We start from the raw sequence: 22,325 nt of genomic DNA, 5'->3' as shown, positions 1-22,325 counted from the left end.
GGTCATCCTGCCGTGTAGGGCGCTGCGGAGACTAGCCTGGGCGCAGCAGTCATCCCAGCTCCTCCCAGGCTTACGCTACGGCATCCACACTGTCTGCAGTTGAATGGAGACAGGACTTGCGCCAGCAAATGGCGAGTCTCCTCGAGATATCTTCTGGCTCTGCCCTCCCCTCCTCCACAGACCTTCTCTGTGCAGTTTTCTTAGCTAATCCAAGGAATGAAAAATAACCCTGTTTTGAAATAAAGATCACACAGCTAGTGATGGCTTTTAAAAAGCCCTTCTGAATTGGCTTTGCCTTCCCCTCCTCAGTGCAATGGTGCTCTTAATAGGCTGGCTCCAGGCAAAAAGACCGTCTGAGTGAATAACCCCCTGAGCGCTAAGTGCGTTTTTGATGCTGAAGCCTACAATCAGGGCTGTGAACTTTGGGCTTGTAGGAGTTGTGCTGACGGGTGCATTAGCCAGTCATTAAGTGCCAGGCAATTTATGATTGACAGCAAAATACCAAGGCAGCTGAAAGAAAGACTCAGATGCTTTTGGAGATGTGTTGTCCTTGTCTGGCGAGGAGATACTTAGGTAACGTCCTGACAATGGAAGAGGAGGCAAAGGGAAGGGCTGCTTCTGTGCATCCAAGTGCTGCAGCAGTGTTTGAGTATGTGTCCTCTTCCTTTACCGATTCTGCAGGACTCCCATCATTGCTGGGGGGCTGTTTGTCATCGACAAAGCCTGGTTCAACCACCTGGGGAAGTATGACAGTGCCATGGACATCTGGGGTGGGGAGAACTTCGGTGAGTCACTCGTCTTCCTCCTATGCCTTGCTGTGTTGGCTTCTCTTCCTGAGTCATGCCAAATGGATGACTGGGGTCATCCATCAGGTCACTTTTGACTTCGCTTTGAATGCTCTGCATGGTTTCCCTCACATTCATAGGTTATGGCCTCAGGTGAGTAAGGAATCCAACAACCATGAAGGATGGGAAGTGAGCAATTGTTAGCATCTTCCACACTGCTTTGTTTTTCTATAGGTAAATACCCTAAACCACAAAATTTTCAGCTTTGGTGTTACCAACAGGTGAGAGAACACCACATGCACCCTCCTATTCCTTCCTGATCTTATTTTCTGAGTAATAAAGCAAAGATGTGTCTTATTCCATTGTCTGACGACAGCATTTCAAAGCTATGAACTGAGGCATCGGTGCCTCCCTGAATTTGCAGAGTGCCTGAAACAGTAGCTCCATCGGGATGCTGCAAGCAGGTGGCAAAGTGACATGGCTGCTTATCCATTCCTGTCTCACTAGATGGCCGAGCGCTGCCAGGCTCTCCTTGACACTATCATTTTTCCTGCACAAAAAAAAATTCAGTCACCTCTGCTCATTATCACAGGGCAAGACGGGCATTAAATCTCCTGCATGCAAACTTGAGAGGGCACATGAAGGAGGTGTCCCCTTGTCCCCCGTGTCTAGCGGAGCTGGATCAGGCTGGGCTGTTCTCTCTTTGAAGCCGTAGCAATGCTGCAGATCAGAGCAATAGACTGTATCCCTGAAAGCAGGGGAGGCACTCGATGTCAGGGAGGCAGATCAGAACCTGGCTTTAATAGCTCACACCTCTGGGGAGCACGACTAGCAAGGAAGGAAGGATCTTGTGTCTTAACGCATACAGCGATGCTGTCAGTCATCCAAGGGAACAGATGCTGCTGCCTTGCAGTAACCCATCCGCTGCCTGGCACTGTTGTTTCCTTCACATGCCTTTTTCCTCTAGCATATTTTATTTATTTATATCTCGTTAAGCAGTAGGATCTCACTCCTTCGTGCTTTCTCTCTGTGGGTGGGTGTCTTGCCACCAGACTGACCCAAAGCATCTGCTCCTCTGAGCGGGGTGGCTCTGAGAAAACCCAGGAGGGGAGCGACAGCCTTTCCGCCTCCCCCGCTGGATCAGCGGCCCAAACAAAGCATTCAAAAAGGGAACTAGACGGGAGGAGAGGGACTGCCGTGCGGTGCCCGACCCGCTGTCCGTCTCTGCTCATCGCTCGTCTCTGACAGCAGCGAGCCTCCGCTGCTCCTGGGAGATGAACAGTGACAGGGCAGCCTGCCCTCCGGGGAAGCTCTACCCCGCCAGCTTGTCCGATGCCCTGCAACGGCAGGCGTTGCGCTCCTTATGTTGTGGTCGTGGCCCATCCTACGGAGTGCCTTGTTTCCCTTACTGGTGCTATGCCCTGGGAAGCTGGTCCCGATGGAACACGCGGTGGCTGTGCTCCAGGGTGTACTGCTGCCTCAGGGCACTGGCGTGACGAAGGTAAGCCAGGCAGGTTAACACTGCGACAAAAAAGCGCAGGTCTGCATAGCAGCAGGGCAGATCCCGTCTTGCCCGTCGCCCTGAGAGCAGAAGCGTGCCCGGCTCAAAGCTGGTGAAGGGCAGCGCGTCCCACCTCTCCTTCGCTCACAGGCGAGGGCAGCTGTGGCCCTGCTGGCCCCGGTCACTTCTGGGCAGCTGACAGAGGGCAGGAGCTGACCAAGCAGCTGCTCATTTTGGGCACTTGCAGTGAACCGTGCTTTTTCTGGTAGCTTAGTCCTGAGGGGATGCGGGACTCCGGTCCTGGGGAGCATCGCTGCTGCCTTTAGTGTTAGTGACTGGTCAGCTAGAGGGGGCTGGAGACTTCAGGCGAAGCAAAAGCAAGTGTGATTGGGTTAGAAGGAGGACATTGTAGGTGTTTTACTTTTTAAATTTACTTAGTCCCCTGGAGGTGGATTGCTGAGCTATGGCAGAAGGACTTGCAGGCCAGTAAGACGTGCTAAAGGCATTTTGCCAAGCTAAGGCCAAGCCCAGTGCACCCCAACACGTACTGCTCGCATCTCTCCTGGGGTCACTCGGAGGGGCTACCTGCACTGGAGACATCTCTGGAGGGTCAGGTGAAGCATGCCGTCGGTTCCTGCTCCCCTGGCTCCTCTGAGCTGGCCCTGTGCCATGCCTTCGCTGGTGCCTCAGTTTACCTCCTCCCGAGACATTTAGCTCTCGGCTGCCTGTCTGGAGACCTTGTTTGTTAGCTGCCACGGATGGCTCCGTGGATCGTCCCTACCTGCCAAAACCTGTGCTTTAATTGCTTCTGCTGGGACCGGAGCAGGGTCTGCAGGGTGCAACATGTCTGAAGCAGAGAGCTCGGACTCCTCACCATCTCCTGCCTCTGGTTCGCAGTGCACAGAGATCACCTCAGCCCACCTCTTCGTTAGACTTTAAATCAAGAGCAGGCGAGAACTGAATGGTGCAAGTCTTTCCCTTGTAGTGCTTCAGGGAGCTGCTCTTCTCCCGGGCTGAGCAGAAGGACCAGAGGAGGGGAAGGCACCAGACAGCAGCCACGCTGTGGTTCACAGCTGTTTGGCTGATTGTCCCCCTTTATCAGGCACCCTTCTGATTTACACAGCAGCACTGGCAGCGTGGCTGGCGCTGTGACACGCAGGCAAATGTCTCGGCAGCCACGTGCGAGGGGAACCGAGCGCAGCAGCTTAGAGCGGCCACATCCTGCCATAATCTCATTTCCCTGCAGCTGTGATTAAGGTTGCTCCCAATATAGCACCAGGACACGGCACAAGGGCATGTTTTATTGGCCTGTTAATACCCAGCGCTGGGGAAAGTGGTGAGGCTCCAGCTGCTGTTGCAGCACTTGCCTGTAAACACAGCAGTGAAGGGAAGGGGAGGGGATTTGTGGAAAAAAAGTACTTTTCCTCCCTGCTGTGCTTTCCCACCGCAGCCTTTGCTGGCCCCTGCTGCTAGGGCCAGCTGTTGGGGATGGGCTCAAGACTTGAATTTTGGATCTGGGCATCAAGGTGAGAGGGCTTTGTGGCTGTGCCAACCTCCCATTTCCCTCAGCCTGGGAGCAGGTGGGTGTGCTGGCAGCGGGGATGGGAGTGACGGGAAGGTGGCTCCTACCTCTGCAACGACATACACCTCGTGGCTGAGCCACGTGTCCTGAGAGTAGGTGGCTTTGGATGCCAGGGCTCCAATTCTCCTTTGCTCCTTGAAGCTGTGAGTTGTTTTCAGAGGGATGGCAGCTTTGCGGGCTGGCAGTGGAGGAGGAGGAGGACTCCTGTCCGTGCTGCCCAAATGGCTTTCCCACCACAGGCACTCATCTTGCCAATGTCCAACCTGGGGACAAGTCATCCTTGCGCTGGTGTATGTGAGGGGGACTGCCGGTAGTACAACCTGGCAAAGATGATGGGTGGCCTCCTGTCTGACTTCTGTAGTTAAAGGGGGACAGGGAGTGAAAAGGAGTTTGTACTTTTGGAGTACATACATGCTACGCGTAGCTCTATACTGTCAACAGATGATAAAATAGGATGCAAAGAACTGCAGAAGCCTTTTCTCTTTTATTTCATTTTTTTTCCATGCTGGTTCTGTCTAAGCATGACTTTCTGACAATATAGCTGTAGATTCATAGCTTAACAGGCGTTAGGACCAGATGGACCTGTTAGATCAGCCATTCTGCTCACCCGTCCTACCTCGCCAGCTAGGATTTCATCCAGCTCCCTGCCAAGAGCCCCGTAACTTCTGGTGTCAACTGTGCCACAGGCTCGTTTTGCTCCAGAAGGGCCCTGTGGACCAGCCAGAGAGCAGCTTGGGGCAACTGGGAGACATTTGCCATATTGACAGCTTATCCAGATTTTTAGGGGATAATCCCTCCCACCACTGACCTTTGCTTGTGTTAAGGTGTGTGCCTTGTTGGACCACAACGTTGGCACTCACGGCCCGGAGTACATGCCACACAGGGTAAGCTCCTGTCCATTTTGGGGCAGATGATGGATGCACAGCTCTCTGTTCATTTTGCAGAATCAGTGGTGGATTCATAAAGATAATGACCATTGTAGTCATTAATGGTGAATTCATGGCGTCTCCTGGTGAACTTGACAGCCCTTTGGAGGGAAGTGACTCTGAAATAGGCAGTGCAGAAGTAATTACAGGAGCACAAAACTGGCAAGATGATTCTGCGATGTAAGCGGGGCTGCATGAAAAGGGACCTACTTACCGTCTCACTCTTGCCATTGTGATAGCACCTGCTGTGCTATAAGCAGGTTTCAAGTGCACTGACTTCAAACAGATCGCAAGAAGCTTTGAAATGCGCTTTTAAGGCATTTGTGCCTAGGAAAGGCCCTCTGGTAATTGATTTACCCCAGTTTAATGTGGCAGAGGATGAAGTGAGAGGTAACACCGGGATCCAGTCTGCTGTAGGACAGAAAGACAAAATGCTGAAGCTGCTTCTCTTGTAGAAATCTCTTTCCGTGTGTGGATGTGTGGAGGGAGCCTGGAAATCATCCCCTGCAGCCGCGTTGGACATGTCTTCCGGAAGAAACATCCGTACGTCTTTCCAGAGGGAAATGCCAATACATACATTAAGTAAGTGTTTTGTGCTTGCTTTGTTTTTTTTGTAAAACAGAATCAGGTGCTGCTTTGTGGGGAGGGGGGAGCAGAGAAGACAGGGAGGAGAGTTTGTTTGGAAAACTTTGAAATATCCCTGGGCAGGAGTCTCCTGAGCCGAAGAAAATGCAAGTCAGTACAACTCTCCCTTAGGCTTTCTACAGTGCCGAGAATATGACAGAAATAGGACACTTATATGGTACCTTTCATCAGCACAGAAATAGAGGGACAGCTCCAGCATATCCCTGAGCACTAGCTACCGTAACAGCAAATGGTTTAGACCCTAAGGTCATCAGAACGCATTTATAACGACCTGAAATCAGGCTGACAGCAATGCCTGTCAGTACCCAATGACCTTAGCTGAGGGCTGAGCGTGGCTCAGCTGAACCAGAAAATTTGGGTCCCAATGCCTCTCCAAGAGGGGAGCCCAGCAGCATGCCAGAGGGGGTGGCTTCACCTCTGGGATGGTGCTGTCTCTTGAGCAGAGGCAGAAATGGGCTGCACCTCGCTGGTGGGGATACCGAAGGAACTGCCAGGGCATCCCAGCTGAAGGGGACCTGTCCTCACACACAGGAACATAGACTGAATCAGGTACTGAAAAGAGCAGCTGAAGTGGGCTAAGATCCTGGAAATAGCAGGCAAGGAAGGAGGTGGTCCAGAAGTGGGAATGGGCATGGGAAAGGTGATGGGAGCAGCTAGTGAAGTCAGGAGGAATTTCTTCCTTTTTTAGAGCATGAGGCTGAAGGTTGTCTGTTGTTAACTAAATGACAGAGAAAAACACTGGGGGTGCTTATACTTAATGCAGGGTTGTTTCTCAGCTAAACTGCATTCGTGTGTGTTTACACACCAGGCATTCCTTTTAGTGTGGGTTTCCCAGTGTTATAAAGAGCCAACAGTATTTGTGAAGACCCAGCTGCCTGCAGCAGGGTTACCACTGGCCCAGGGGCTCTGCAGCTTCCCCACGCTTTGCATGAGGCAATAAGCTGGGGGAGTGCAAATTACACTTCTCAGTTATACCTAATATGTGATTTCCAGCCACGCAGTGTGTGGGGCAGGAAGGAGACCTTGTCACCTTGCTTCAGGAAGACAGCAGTGAGGGGCACAGGGCATTGCTGGCATCAAGGAGGAGAGCACAAATTTGAGAGTTGTGAGGAGGGCTCTTGCTTTTAGTAGTGAAATAAGACTGCTACAGAAGAGGCTGGGATGTGGCAAAATCTCCACTGTTGGAGTCGCTGCAAACCTGAGTGAAAAGGCAGGGTCTGTGTCACATCACCTGCAGGAGGACCAAGGGGAGCTTGAATGGGTATGGCTCTTCTGGCTGCACCCCAGGCACAGGCACACGGGGACTTTGGGGAGGTCTGAATCAATGCCAAGGTGCGAGCCTTGGCATTTATCCCCATGTTTCTTATAAACCCAAACGAGATGAGGAAGCCAAGACAAAAAAAACCCTGAACTTTGGGGAAGGCTAGATACAGATGTAGACACTGTGTCTTCGGCATCTCTTGAGCAAGAGCACTTAGACTATTGCAGTGGCCTTAGTGAGAGGAAGAAGCAACATGAATCAGCAGGGGACTGAAGTGATCTGGAGAAACACATCTGTAGGCATTAGGAGCTGGGATTTTATTAACCTTACGGTAGCTATCAGCCTTAAACTTAATGTTGTAGTATATAGATCGAGAGGAGAAGCAGCTTCTGGCAACCTGATGCTATGTGGTACCTCTGTTTAAACAAAGATGTTAGCAAAAAATATCTCCACCTTTCTCCCAGATATTGATTTTTTTTTTTTCCACACAGCCTTTTCTTCAGTATGAGAGACAGCTCAGGCTCCAGTGTTGTGCTGGGTTCATGTGCAGACTATCTCCTGTTCTGGCTATGTGGGACATGTGGCCCCACAGTGCCCACAGCCCAGTGGGATGATAGCAATAGCTTGGAGGCACTGGTCTGCCTTGGAGCAGGAGTTTGGAGGACTCCCCTGACCCAGACTGGGATGGGTGGATAGGCATGGAGCAACAAAGCCATTTGCAAGGAGAGTTAGAGTCATGTGAAGTCAACAGAAGATTTTCTGAGGTTCATAAACCTTCTGCAGATGCCTGGTTGATGTGGAAGACTGACATTCATGCTACAACACTATGGCCGGGGTGGTTTCTCTTGAATACTGTGATTTGCCTCAGTGAAATCCAGGAGGGCAAAGCAAAAGAGTCAATATGGGATTGACACAAAGGAAATATTTGCTTTCAGTCTTTGGCACATTATGCACCACTTTTCAGAGCTCCATCCCAGCCACTAAATAAAACCCAGGCACGCCTGCCTGGGAGATGACGCTTAAGAGAAGCTTCAGTTCTGAGTCCGGTGGATGCAAAGCATCCAACTGAGTTTGAAATGGTGAATTCTTCACCCAAGCTTTGGCCTGTTGTGTCTGGTCCTTGGAGTAACGGGGAGGAGGAGTACCTTCTCTAATAGCAAGGGGTGGGCTGGCTCAAAGGTGGTTTTGGTGAAGCCAAAGACCAAGTTCAGGATGGGAGGACAGCAGGATGAATTAGTCGATGCATTTTAGAAAATGTCATCTTGGAAGCTTCTTTGGTTTCACCTGTCTTCCATTGCCTCCTTCAGAAACACCAAGCGCACAGCGGAGGTGTGGATGGACGAATTCAAGCAGTACTACTACGCGGCTCGTCCCGCAGCCCAAGGGAGGCCTTATGGAAAGTAAGTGTCTTTCTCTGCTGCCTGTGCCCTGCCTGTGCCCTGCCTGCTGCAGTGGGTGTTCACGGTGACATCGCCCTGCTGCAGAAACCCACCTGCACTGTTTCTGTAGTAACGTTCAATTAAATGCTAATGGTAGGCAGATGCTATGAGCACAGCAGTGAAACACGTAAGCAGCTAGTTTATATGCTGTGCTAGTTTATCCCAGTGAGTGAACTGAATCCAGGTGGGGGAACACTCCCTCTGCCCATGTCCTGCCCTTGGCGTTAGGTACAAGTACTTCTGGTCTCAGAGCGGAGTTTGGCAGGGAGAGTCCAGAAGTCTCACTGGCAGCTGAGGGGCAGGAAAATCATCAAATTTTGGGCCCGCTGAGGCTTTATTGGAAAGGAGCAAGTGCTTTGTATGCAGGGAGTTTGCCACTCATTCTGTGAACAGTTGGAAACACCTCCCTGTCAGGAGGACTGTAAGTATTTGTGTTAATTTCTCATTTTCATATGCTCTTCCTTCCCTTAGAAAGTTTCCTTTGGAGCACAGGGGGTTCCAAATAAAACTCAAATTCCTTGTGGCTACTCTTCAATCTCCAGGATAAATAAATTGAAGTCCTGGTGACTAACCTATTTCCACTGAATTCATATCCTCTTCTCATCCATCAGCACTGAATGAAGTAACAGCTCTGTCTTGCTAAATGTATGAGGGTGTAGAGAAGATAGCCCATGCGAAGGGAAGGTACTGGAGGCTTCCTACTGCTCTGTAAATGCCAGCTCCTAACAGCTCCATGGGTAGAGGCTGGCCCAGGGAGGAGCTGGAGCTTGGAAAATGTCACTATACAGCATGATCCCTCAGCAGAAATTTTGCCCTGGTTAATGAAAGAAAGAAGTATTTCACCGTATGATTAACTTCTGCTGACTTAAAGGCATATTTAGTTGCTCTTGGAAATCAAGGCCTTCTGTAGTCCTGTAAACTAAGAGTAACTGATAATAGCATATATTAATTTCCTAGTACATTAATATATTAAATTAATGCTTATTGCAAATGGTAGATAGCATACATTATTTTAGTAACCATTTTTAAATGACTGTACTTTTCCACGAACAATTTCATCCACCAAACTCCAGGCTTCTTGTTAAAATGGCAATATGTCATCACGCCATTTTACCAAGTGAGACTTCCCAAGAGACAGAGATCCAAACGACCACCCAAGCTTGTGCTGAAGAGAGCAGAAAATATTGCTGCTGGTTCTCTTGTGTTTGCCATCTGTGCATATCTGTTAGGTTTCTCTGAGCCTCCCTTTTTGGTGCGTTGGGTCTCACCTTCATGATTTCCATTGTATCCCTACAATATTTTCTTCCCACAGCATCCAGAGCAGAGTGGAGCTGCGGAAGAGGTTGAAATGCCACAGCTTCAAGTGGTACCTCGAAAACGTTTATCCTGAACTTCGGTATGGATGTGCGATCTTCACCTGTCCCTAGCAGGCCAGCGGGATGCCCCGTCCCTCCTGCCCCACAGAGCTTTCCTCCGCACCTCCAGTCCCCACACTTCCCCCTGCCCCAGCAACACGGGCATCCCCTCCCTTGGGCTTCACAGAAGGGTATAGTGAATTTTGTGCTGGCTTTAAACACAGCTTGCTCACAGTGTGACATGGTTCATTTGTGATCCTGCTTTCTCTAAGCAGTCTTAAAGACTCTGTGGCTCTTTGCTGCAGGGCTGGTGAGGGGCAAAGTACCAGTTATTTCTCTTAGGGCTTCCTCAGGTATCCTCCTGCCCATGCTGTGGGACAGGTGGTATAGGGAAATAGCCAGTTTTCCTGACAAAAGTATGGTGAAAAATCCACTGTAGCCTCTGGTGGGTTGTTTCAGTACTTAATGACTCTTGCTTAAAAGACAAGCACCTCATTTCCAGTCCTTTCACACTGTTCTGTGATACTTAAGACTTCTTTGTTGTGAAACCATCTACTCTAGGTGTTTATGACCTGTGTTTAGGTGGCTCCGCCTTACTCCTAGCCTAATGCTTTGCTTAATATGCACTTCCAGAGTTGCTTTTATACAGATACCTTTTAGTCACCAAAATTACTCCGGAAACCATTGCATCCATTCCCTTGGTCACTATCAGGAGCCATCCTCAGAAAGGATGCAGAAGTTTTGAAGATACCTCCAGGGACCTGCTGGTGCAATGTGCAGAATCACAGGGTGAAAATGATTTATAGCTGTTTTCTTGCTTTTTTGCCATGTGTGGCATTGCACAGCAGCATTCACAGGGAATGCCAGGGCTCTGTGGAGGTTTGTTATAAAGTTCCCCACTCCTGTAAGCTGAAGGCTGACCTTCAGCCTGCTCACAGTCTATTCTTTGCTCCTCTGTTTGCCTTGTGCAGCGTTATTTATTTTTTCCTCTTATAAAGGCCAGCAATCCATCTCTGAGTGCTGCTTCTGCAGCGTCCCTGTCCATGTACTGCTCTCAGTGATTCAGTATTGTGTAATAGATCTTGCCACTCTCATCTTCTGAAGGTGAAATGGTGCGACTGCACCCTCCTTACCCCACACTAAGCCTCCCTCCGAGTGCTCTGTGTGCCTGCAGGAGTAGGGATGTTGTTTTCATGCTGTTCCCACAGGATTCCTGAGGAATTGCTCTATCAGACGGGGATGATCAGGCAAAGGCAGAGCTGCCTGGAGTCGCACAAGTCTGAAGCCCAAGAGTTCCCCGTCCTCAGCTTAAGTCCTTGCATCAGCAGCAAAGGCACGGCAGCAACAGCACAGGTAAGATGTGTTGCCTATCCCCGTGATGCCGGCTGAAGAGCCAGCGCCGGGGAAGCTCCAAGGTGATTTCCTAAGTTTGCTAAAGCTCTGTTGGAGGATTACCCGTTCTGCCAGCCCCTTTCCTAAGGCAGCACGTAGTTAGATCCTGGTAAGTCCTCCTTACCTCCGGGGAGGCCCTGGGCAGCAGCAGGGACTGGTGCAGGAGCCACAGTCCAGGGCAGAGCGCTTCTCTCTGTGCTAGCCTGCGCTGAGCACTTGCTGCTGCTCAGGAACGCCACGCGCCGTTCATCTGCAGAGATCAGAGAAAGACAGAGAACTATAATTTCCTCTCATCTTCCAGCATTTCTTTCAAAATGCACTGAATCGCAATGGTATTTATAACTTCATAGTCTGCATTCTCTCAGTATTAGATTCTCCATTAAACTAGTGAGAATTTAATGAGGATGATCTCATTTTTTTCAATCTCACTGAGACGAGAAAAAGCCATATGAATCAGTGTTCTCAAAAGCATATTCTATGAAATGTTAGAGCCAAGAGCAGCCACGTGTGCCTTGCAGTGGAGTCGCTGGAGCAAGACCCTGAAGACACGGCTTCAAAACCTGCCTTTGCTTCAGGCTCCCTTTGTGATTTTGGGCATGTCAGGAAGTTCTGTCACTATTCCCATCTATGAAACAGGGAGGATAACAATCACTCGCTTCTTTGGGGTGCCGTGAAATAATTTAATAGGCAATGGCGTGCTTGCTTCCACTTGACTGTACATCCTTAACCCTCACGGTTACATATTCAAACCAGGTAGCTATGCATATAAAAGGCCCAGCCTGGAGATGCTGCTGAAAACATCCCTAGTTTGTATGTGCAAATGAAGCATGTCATTATGTGCATCTCTTTCGCATGCAGTTGCATGCCTGCCTTTAGTCAGGAAAATAATATCTGCTTCACGGTCTGGTAAAATCAGCAATGACTACTTGAATTCTAGTCAGTTCAGAAAATACAGCGAATATAACTGCAAGTACCACATAGTTACAGTTCTTATGGTTTAATTGGTTTCCAGGTTTTAGAGTTCTTTTTCTTTCTTCCACTGCTACATGGACTTTTTACACAAACAGCAAGAGAAGTGAGATGATGAGAGCAGATCATAATGTTTTGCAGGGTCAAGTCTGCTGAAGGAAAAAAAATGCTTTAGTGGCAATTGCAATTTTCAATTAATTGGATGTTTTTAAAAAAACTGGGAAAATCAGAATGGAAAATGCTGCTGCAAGCTAGCATTTCAAAATGAAATGGCATCGGTCTTTCTGAAATATCAATTTGATGTGATATTTTAAAATGAGAAATGTCATGCCAACAAGTTGGATTGTTTCATTCCCATCAAACACATTTTGTTTTGACATTTCTGTGGAGTAAATTTGGGGAATTTTTCGTGCCACAAACTTTTCATCTTCCTATTCTGATTCTGCAGCAGTTTGCAATGGGTCAGCACTTCCCACTGGATGGCAACTCCATTTCTTGTGCACATCCAGGACTAACTCTGCAGGGGAACAGAAAAATGCACTACAAACGGATTGCGGAATAGCTACACTCAATACACAGGCAGGAATAGAGAAAAACCTTTTCCTTTTATCTTTATCTGTCTTTCTAGGATAGTTCTCTGTTACTTGTACCCATGGAGAATATTTCAGATGAAAGCAGGCTATTTAAATTTTCATTGTGAATAGAAACTTGTATTTTAATTACACAATTGTTACAAGACCACCTGAACTTGTGGATGATGTGGGGGTTATAGTCACCAGGCTGTGTAGGATAGATTATGCAGCAGTCCTGAATGCTATGTAGCTTCGTATTTAGTATACCAGAATAGAGCAATAATCTTCACTTTTAATGTACTGAAGTCACATCTTGTTTACCCTAAGCTTCATTATTTGAAAAACAGGCTTAGCTAAATCAAAGCTGTGCTTTTCTGGCATTCAATAAATACTATGGAAATATCCTGACTATCCAGATCCTTTATGATCCAGTGTTAGTAGCATTAATTTGGTTGCTTGATTGCCCTTCTGTAGGTGTCTCCCTGCTAGACTCCCCAAGCCCAACATTACATGCATGAAGTCCTGGGACCAAGTGTGAGAAGATCCGAGCTGTCATACATCACCATGGTTTGAGGAGAGAGGAACAGGAGCTGTCAGGTGGCAATCAATTGCTCTTTAGTTTTTTCTGTCTGTAGTGCAGGGGAAGGCTATTGTGAGCTCTCTGGCCGCATCCATAGTTTGGGTAAATAGAGAAGAATACTCTGACTGCGGTGAAATCAGATTTACACCCCTAGCAGATCTCACAAACCCTCCCTCCTGGTGTCTGGTGTTAGTCCTGAATTACCAAAAGGGGCACTGAGGCGCAAGATGACCCCTCATCTTTGTGTAGGAGAGCTCTGTCTTCTCATCCCTGGGATCCACTTGGCCCTTCCCTCTCCAAAAGGTCTGGTAGCAGTCAGAACAGGCTCTGTCTCCGGGGGTGGCTTTCAGAGGGACCTGCTCTTGAGACAGTGACTGGCAGAGATCTTTATGCAGTGCTGCCCATCCCCAGGGCACAGCGGACTCTGTGGGCACTCCTGCCCACTGGAGCCTTGGTACTCTAGGTCTTGTTGTGTCTCATTTGCTGAATGAACTGATTGATTTAATTTTTCACAAGGGAAATGCATCTGAGAGAAGATAATTGATCATAATTTTGCCCTGGTCTATCTGATGAAGATGTGAGTGATTGCTTTCTTTTCAAACTAAGTGTCAGTTGATATTAGTACATACATCTTTGGAATAGACATCTGACTCTGGGATTTATTTAATAAACCATTAATCATTAGCAGTTCCATGAAACCTGACATATTCAGATAAAAAAGCAGAAGGCGCTTTGGCCCAGTATTCACATATGTAAGCAGTAGCTGCAAGATGAGTGTAAAGTTAGTCATCTCCTAGACAGGTGAGGAAATACTGGGAAAGTTGCAGCATCCGTTTCCCTGGCCTGCATCCCAAAATATCTGGCCTGCACCCCAAAATATCTAGGCTTTGGAGCTGAATGGCTGCCATTGCATTTGGGTGGCGTGTCCTTGACTCTCATTGTGAAGGAAATGCAATGTGATAATCTGCCTGTTGTGACATTGAAGCCTACCCCAGTTGGCTGGAGGACCTCTGTGGGCTGACTAGATCTGCGCTTTCTTTGGAGAACATTTAGCATCTATCCAAACTAACCTGACAGTGTCCCTCCTGAGATACCTCGACCACAAAAATTCACTTCTGACCTTCCTCCCCTCCAAAGTCTTCGTTCTCCTCCTCCATGGGCACGTGCTGCCCCAGCTGTAGCCTGACTGGAGCTGCGGGAGCTGGGCTGAGCTGGCAGAGCAGAGGGGCTGGCTGGCAGCAGTGTCACCTCTGCACCTGGGCTGCCATGGGCATCTTCTGTACTTTGCTTTCCCTCTCCTGAGATGTACGTAAGTGCTAGTTGCATCCCAGGGCCTTTTGACGAATGAAGCACTTTGATATCCTTAGGTGACCCATGCAGTTGCGTGCCTTGGGAAATCCTTCACTGTGATTTTAAAATGATAATTGAGGGCTGAGGTTGTTCCCGGCTTCTTCAGAAATATTTTTCTCTAGCTGCTACCCCAGCTTTAGGGTATGGCGGACCTCTTGCTCGACAGCAGAGCACATACAGCTCTGTCACGTAATGCTGGGCTCCCATGGGGCTGCTCCTTGCTAGGCTGAGGGGCTCCTTTCTCCTTCTGCCAGCCAGGCTATGCCAAGCCAAAGGTCACATTTTAAAATAATTTCCTCAGTTCACAATGATGCTGAGTAACAGTGACAGGTGCCTGCTCAAATGATGCTAAAGCCTTGAAAAATAGTCGCAAGCCTCAGATGGGGGTTAGTGTTATCCGAGGCTTTGGAGGCAGGGGATTGCTGGTTGTGGTGTGCAACTGGTAGCTCTGGTCTCCCAGTCCACCCACTTCTTCCTTGCTCCGCCACCACTTCATCTTTGTCTTTGGAAAGGCAGGAAGTCTTGATCTCTGTTTCACCTCATATGTCTGTTTTTCCTTGGTGCCAGGGTCACCTCTAAACTGCCAGTCTGCAGCCCTGAAGCCATGTGTAGCTTCTTGAAGGTCTCTCTTTTTAGGAGTACCCTGGGCTTCCCCGTCCACCACAACCTCTGGGGTGCGAAGCTCTGCTGTTGTTACTGCTGTGCTGGCCACGTGAGTGCTCAGTGTGCCAGGGTTTAGAAGATAAAGTAGTTTCTCATGGGAAAAAAAAGCAGGAATTTTCATCCCACCTGATACAAATAAGGGAAGAGATGGGGTAAGATAAAAATTTGCATGGCCATTTGCCTGTATTTTAACTCAAAGGTTTTCATGGATTCTGTGGTGTTCAAGTGACTTTCCCACCCCCCAGAATTTCTTCATTTTCTGCGTCATTTTCTCTGGCTTTCATCTGGGGCTGAGAAGAGACAAGACATGATTAGAACTGGATAAAACATTTCAACAGGACTAGCTTCCATAAAAAGCCATTCTGCCAAAATAGAAGAGCCATGTGAAAATCTGTCAGTTTAGATAAAGACAGCAGCAGGACAGCCTGGGGGCAGGAGGGGAGGATTCAATGTCAACTATCGAACTGACGCATATATCTAGCTCTGAAGGCCTCACTTCTTATGATGAACAACAGCTTAGCAGAGATGTTTACCACCACCCAGTCTATCCAATGGCACTTTGCTGAATGAGAGGATGGTCCTGCCTTGAGAAGATGTGAATATCGGGAAGGCTTGAACAGAGCCTGGCCTGGAAGAAAAGCATGGAGAACCTCTGGGAGGAGCACTCCTCCATGAGGTGCCTCAGTGAAGCAAGGAGGTTAAGAGGTCAAAACAAACAAACAAAAAGTCCCATGGCCTGAGTTAGTTGGGGGATTCAACATACACACGAGTTACAGGATTAACTTGCTGCTGCTGAAGAGCCTCATAGGTGCAGCTCCAGCACCCTGTCCTGAGCTAAAACGATGAACAATTGGTTAAAAATGTAAAGCAGGTTTTCAAAGCAGCTTGTAGCAGCGTGGGCACCAAGAACAGGTGTTGGAGCTTGCCCCGTAGGGCTTGATTCTTCACAGATGCAGGACTAATTTGGCACCTGATTTCCCAGGCTGGTGGTTTACACGGCAGCTGACAGCATGCATGGTTCGGATGTCTGGAACGTGTTCACTGTAGGATCAGGTAAACTCTGCTCCATCTGACAAAGAAGAAGTAGTTGCCAGAAGGCCCTTTGGGTGCAGACTACAGCTTTGAAAATGAATGCTTGTTATGTGCCGAAATACTGGGCAGCTCTCGCTGAGAAGCCTGTGGGCAAGCTGTTCAGAAAGCCAGGTTTGCTTTCCATTAGCTGGTGGGGAGTAGTAAGCTAAGAAGTACAGGGTGTGAGGATCACAGTGTGAAGTCCTTGTGGATCTGGGTCTGCTGTGCAAAAGCCTGTTTTCCCTTCCAGGTGGCTAAGAACCTGAGTGAAGTGGGATTTATATTCCCAGGAACTAAATGCCTGTAGCTGTCTGTTTTGAAGCCGGGGAGAGGAGTTAGAGCTGCTGATGGTGACAAATACCAAAGGGGGGGAAGCGTTTCCCTGCTCTAATAACTCATGCTAATGCAACCCAAAGCCTCCACCATTCAAAGTCAGGGGGAGCTGCAGGCATCCCAGCTCTGAGATCAGGGCAGCCATTCTTCACTTCCCCCTCTGGCACTCAGAAAGGGTTGCAGTCTCCCAGGAGCACCTTTTACCCTTCATTTTTCCAGACCCAGCTTTACTGCCGTATGTTTGAGCACTGCCTTCCCCTCCGCTGCCAACACTCCTGCTCTCTTCACTCCTCCCGGAGCTCTGACTCCTCCATATCTGAGCTCTCAACTGTTTTGCTTTCTCTCTGCACCTTTTCTTTCACAGCAGCTTTCCCAGTTCTCATAGCCTGTACCCCGTCAAAGCATTTGCCTTCACCTTTGGGCCCTATTGCGGAAACCCTCTTGCTCCCTGGCCCTGCTCTCTCCGGCGTGGTTATCGCCTTCTGCTAGTGAAACCAGCCTGCTGTTTGTCGTCCAGTCCCGCTGACGTGCCCTGCCGTGGCTCAGCAACCTGCTTTCCATTTGCTCCCACTGCTGCTCAGAGCGATCAGACTGCTATCTCAGAGCGATTTACACAGCAGGAGCTGATCCTGCTTTGCTCCCTGGCTAGAGGGCCTCAGAAACCCCTTCCAGCCCTAATTTTAAAGTTAATACTTGCACAAAGTTATCAGCAAAAAACTTGTTCCCGAAGTCAGCCTCTGGAGTAATGTAAAAGCGTGGTTTGCGGTTTCCTGTAAGCCAAAGCACCTCTTGTCTGCTTGTGTACACACAGAAATAGCAGGAGACATCCCTGCCTGGACAATCTCAGACCCACAGGAGGTACTCTTCGGTAGTATGAACGCAGGTGAATGATAGAATATGTTCAACTGGAGGAAACATTGGAGTAAACTTCTGTGAAATACTCCTGGGCTAAGCAGTGTATCTGACATGCATGATGCTTTGTCTAGCACATTCTGAAATCCTGGTTAAACTATCAGCTACTTCTCTTTTTCTCCCAAGAAAAACATCCATGGGTGACAAAGAGGATGATACCAGAGAGCCCCTGTTTTATGGTAACCTTTACACAGGACAAAGAGTCTCTGCCCCCCAAAGATTGTTTCTGGGGCTGAGGAGCTGATAAAAAGCAGGTGAACATTAAAAGCAGCATGAGAAAAATCCTTCCAAGCCCAGGGGAGCAGGAATAGCAGTGGTCATAGTAAACCAGTACAGCAAATGTTTGGAGTTTGGTCCCACTCCTTTGATATAAAGGGGAGCTTTATCCCTGATTTTTGTTGTATTTGGGAACAGAATCCTGGGAATTGCAAATATTTGCTATGTATCACCTTCTCTCTCCCGCTGCCAGCTGCAAAGCATTTCTGCTGTTCTTCCTCTCAAAAAGAGGAATGCACATTGTGTGTAGTATTTCTGCCTCTCTTTTGCCATTTTTCCATCCCCCTGTTCCCCAACCACAGCCCAGTTCAGGCTAGGAAATCCTTTGCCTCATGAACCGTTTTCTTCCAGCAGCTTTTGTAGATGTTTTCTTTGGTACATGCAGTCCCCCAATGACAGCTGCAGTTTTGGGGAGGCTTGAAACATCCTAGTGACCTGTCCTGGAGCCTCTTGAAGTCAGTGAGGTTTGTGCTTGGTTTCAGAGGGGGCAGGATCCAAGCCAAAGTGTTTGCTTTCCAGGTGGAATACCAAGAATCAACCCTGATCTCTCGCCTCCCTTGTTTTTCTTCCTCTTTGCAGGAATGGACATACACATACAACCACCAAGTCCGCCAGCAGCAGCTGTGCTTGTCTGTGTACACCCTCTTTCCTGGTTCCCAGGTGCTGCTGTCACCTTGCAAAGAAGGTGATAACAAGCAGGTGAGCCCTGTGATTGATCCCCCGTTTTCTTTGAAGTTCTCTTTCTTTCAGCATAGTATTACTGCGCATCAAATTGCCCATGTGCTCTGACTTCCTCTGGGAAGCACAGTCTATCTGGGAGTACAGACTCTGGCCTGTTCAGCCCTTTGCCTCTTAAATGAGTGTGTTGATAAGGATGTCTATTAGTGCGGGTGGTGATCTGGATACTTATCTGCAGAAGTCAAACCAAAACTGGCAATTTAGTTCACACGGGCTGCCAGTCAGCCAGCAGATGTTAACATTTCTCTGCAGTTAATCATCGAGCTGGCATTTGAACCAGTGACCTGGGGAAAAAGCTGTTAGTAATATATTATCTTCCTGAAGCCAGGCAGAGGCTGAGCTTAAATGAGTGTGCTTCTGATGGGAGAAATGCTCAGCGTGTGCTCCCCTCGGAGTGGGTTTGGGGACCCTGTACTTCCCAGCATCAGGCCACAAAGGCTTAGTGACCGCTGTCCTCTTGATGCTGGAACAGTATAGTAAAAGCATAATGAGGAGGAAGCTTGTTCACCCCTGTTTCTCCTCTTGTGTGTGTCTCTCCTCAGCGATGGGGTAAAGTTGGGTCACACATTGAACACATAGCTTCACGCTTCTGTTTGGACACTGAGACGATTGGGGACACGAATGAGAGTACCAAAGAGCTTGTCATCAACCCTTGTGAGAGCACAGCCATGAGCCAGCGCTGGGACATGGTGATGTCTTGACCTGCTGGAGGACTTACACAGCGGGGATGGGCACTGAGACCTTGCTACATGCAGCCAAGATGCACCAGATGGAGCTCAAATGCAAAACCTTTGGGGGTCCTTGTGTACTATGGGAAAGAAGAATCATTCAAATAAAAATAAGGACATGGCGCTCCAGGTTGAACAATGGGTGTTGTCTGCAAGACATGCAGCTGGTATTAGCCTGTTGGCACTCATACATTCAAAGAGAAGGGATGGCAAAACACCAAACTTGAAATGTTTTAGAGGGATAATGGGGTTCCTGTGATGGGCCCTACAGAAGTTCAGTGTGCACAGTATTGATTAATCTCTCTGGAAGAGCCTTGGAGACCAAAAGGAGACTTGGACTCAGCAAAACAAACATCTCAATAGCTTCTGGGGGGTGAGGCAGGTGCGCAAGGAGGGATGTGCCAAGGGATGCTAAGAAACTTCGCCTGGGATCAAGTGGAAAACACTGAATTATCTTTGCACTTTTCATTGCTGTGGATGAATTTGTCTTCTGCAGACAGCATGGGTAGAGCTGTGTTGCACGTTCGAATTTGTATCTGATCCACGTACATGTTGTGTATACAGAGGCAGGGCAGTCATTTCTGGCTGTGGCCAGGGTCAAACCAGCAAGTAATGGGGGAATCCTGCTCTGTGCTAACTGCACACAGGGGTTGTTGAATCCCCAAAGCCCAAGCAAACAGAGGATTCAGTGTGTGAGATTAAAGGATATAAAGTGCTGTGAAGCTGGGAGGAAAGGCAGTAACATGATCATTTTTCCTCTCTGAAGGTCATGGGTGAGCCTTGGTGACTGAAAACTCCCCTATAATCTCACTGTGTGTCTCTCACTGCTTCAGATCTGGAATAAGTCAAATTTTCACTTTTCTTCCATAAAAGTAATATTTTTGGTAATTGAAGTTAATTGTGTCATATTTCTGTTTCCCAATTTCCCAACTACAGAAGAGGGGACTCCCATGAAGTGCTGCTACTGAAGGAACAGAGGAGGTAATTAAAACTAGAGACTACTCTGAGAAAGGAAAAGGGATATTACCTGGGTTTGATTCCCAGGTATCTTGTAGCCCAAGATGCGGAGTACTGAAGAAAAGGTTTGGGATTCCCCTAGTCACACCTGTGAGCAGGGAACCCTGGGTCACAAAGTACCTCTCTCCCGAAGTCATTTAGCATAGACAGACTTGAGAGAAATTATTTCTTCAGCTTTTGGAGATAAGTCATTAACGAGGGATCATGTCAGGTGATATCACTATGTGGGAGTGAGGTGACTGCCAAAGGAGAATAGGACAGAAGACCTCAGAAGGGATCTTAGGAAGAGAAGACTGGAAGGTCCTTCCCAGCCTGTCCTTCAGAGCAGCTCCCGCTACAGCAGCAGGTAACAGGCAGTGAATCACTCAGAGCTGTGCACACAGCTCTTGTGTAGTAACAACTCTCAAAGAGAACTTTTGCAGGACTGTCAATGTGACTTGGAAAAAAAATACAGTTTGTGTCTCTAAAAATGCTAGGGTTTAATGAAAATCCTATCCTTTGTTTCCTGTGCTGCAAACTATAGGTAAAATACCATAAGCTTTGAGCCTTCAAGTGCTCTCAGCATCCCTTCTTGAATAAATTGCTGGCTTTCAGGATTTTACTGCCTCAGTTTCTCCTCCCTCAGTGCTGGGAGAAAGCCATACGTGTAAATCTCCCTTGGCTTTAGAGGCAGGACCAGTATAACTCTTTATGTACAAAAGATCACAGGGTATAAATGCTTTCTGTGTGCTACAGTGATTACTAACCTCATCAAGCTCCCTTGGTGCAAACCTCAAGGGCTTCTGTTATGAAAGGGCTGGAGCAAGCTGTCATTTCATGGTGGGAGATGGCATTGTTTCTGTGTCACCCCTTTGCAAAGGAAACAAAGGGAACCACTTAAAATGGAATGGACCCATTTCACAAAGAAGGGTAGTGACCTTGGGCTCCTTCTATCACACCTGCTTTTCACACCAGTGATGATAGGCAAGTGGTAGTAATGCCCTGTCTAGTGCTTACAAGGGAAAGCAGCTCCCAAGAGCTTGAAGCTTAACGTGTTCACAACTGTACTGTGCCTACAGCCTGGGACTGCCCAGCTGCTGGCACTTCAATTCTGAAAAATCAGAGGGACAAACAACTTGGCATCTGTTTTGAAGTCCAGCAACTGGCAGGTACACTCTGAGCAGGACCTCAGACCTATCTAGCTTTATTATTTTCCACCAAAGCTGAAAATATCCATTCTGCTAACAGCCGAAACTCTCTAAACAGGTAATGCTCTTCTTTGCCTTAGCAGAAACAGCTATCTCGCTATACATGTGTGTGCTTGAGCACGTGGACCCATGGGACCTGCAGGGATGTATTCCAGGAAGAAGTTGTTTGACCAGCTTTTCAGTTCTCTTGCCTTTTGTGAAAACCAAATGCTGTATCAAGCCCCTTGATTCCAAAGCAAGGGCTAAGATGATCACTGTAAACTTGTTTGGGGGCTGTGGAAGGCAGGCAGTGGGGAAGGTGACATCAGGCATGGTGTCCCCTACCAGAGAGTAGCATCATTCAGCTAAGTCTCTTGCAGGCCCAAAAGCCACCAAGTACCTAACAGACCTGGGGAGCAGCAGCCACTTGGCAAACTGGTGGTTGTGTCTGACGCATCCATTGGCTGTAACCGTGAGACTACAGCTTGTTTCATGGTCCAAGAAATTAGATTAGACCTATGGATCAGCAGTGTTTTCAGAGAAGCCTGAAGTTATCAGCCTGACTCCTTGGAAGCTTCATATAAGCAGGCAACGGACTGGCAGTCTCTAGAATTAGCCCCAATATGGCATTTAGCAAATCTTCTGCTTACCGTCCCTGCAAAGAGACCTTGCGTTGTGTCAGGGGAAAGGTTAACTGCTGCTGAAATCCAGCTCATACCTTTAGGTTTATTTCACTTATTAAAATACACTGGAGACAGATGAACCTTTTTTGCTTTGTTTTTGTTACTTGCCTAGACTTTTTTTATCATGCTGTGAACAGAGATACACATGACATTGGTAGGTGTCTCTAGATGGGCTCCTATGCCTTTACCTCTTAAGTTCCTAAAGTCACTTGGTAGTAATGCTTTTTGGTAACATTTTGCACTGACTTGAAAGAACAGAAGATAAAGTAGAAAATATGGTTCTAATCCTGGCTGTTGAGCTTTGTGACAGCCTTTATGGTCTCCAGGTAAGTCACTTCTTGTGCCTTGGGAAAATTAGATTCAGAGCAGGAAACTCAGGGC

General features: G+C 48.1%; 1 protein-coding gene across 1 annotated transcript in view; it reads left to right on the top strand.

Annotated features, from left to right (window-relative positions):
• The window catches only part of GALNT14 (polypeptide N-acetylgalactosaminyltransferase 14), a 100,964-nt gene extending 80,171 nt beyond the window's left edge, over positions 1 to 20,793 (top strand). Inside the window, exons 9-15 of the mRNA XM_075042492.1 lie at positions 682 to 785; positions 5,250 to 5,376; positions 8,008 to 8,100; positions 9,452 to 9,535; positions 10,703 to 10,847; positions 18,192 to 18,311; positions 18,893 to 20,793. Of these exons, the coding sequence (XP_074898593.1) occupies positions 682 to 785; positions 5,250 to 5,376; positions 8,008 to 8,100; positions 9,452 to 9,535; positions 10,703 to 10,847; positions 18,192 to 18,311; positions 18,893 to 19,051 (832 nt within the window). The 3' untranslated portion in view covers positions 19,052 to 20,793. The remainder of the gene's footprint in view (positions 1 to 681; positions 786 to 5,249; positions 5,377 to 8,007; positions 8,101 to 9,451; positions 9,536 to 10,702; positions 10,848 to 18,191; positions 18,312 to 18,892) is intronic.
• The last annotated feature ends 1,532 nt before the right edge of the window (positions 20,794 to 22,325 follow it).

Source organism: Buteo buteo, chromosome 12, assembly GCF_964188355.1.
Source record: "Buteo buteo chromosome 12, bButBut1.hap1.1, whole genome shotgun sequence".
In the NCBI taxonomy this organism is placed as follows: Eukaryota; Metazoa; Chordata; class Aves; order Accipitriformes; family Accipitridae; genus Buteo; species Buteo buteo.
The sequence above is the reverse complement of the archived record's forward strand: the minus strand, read 5'-3'. Positions and strand labels throughout refer to the sequence as shown.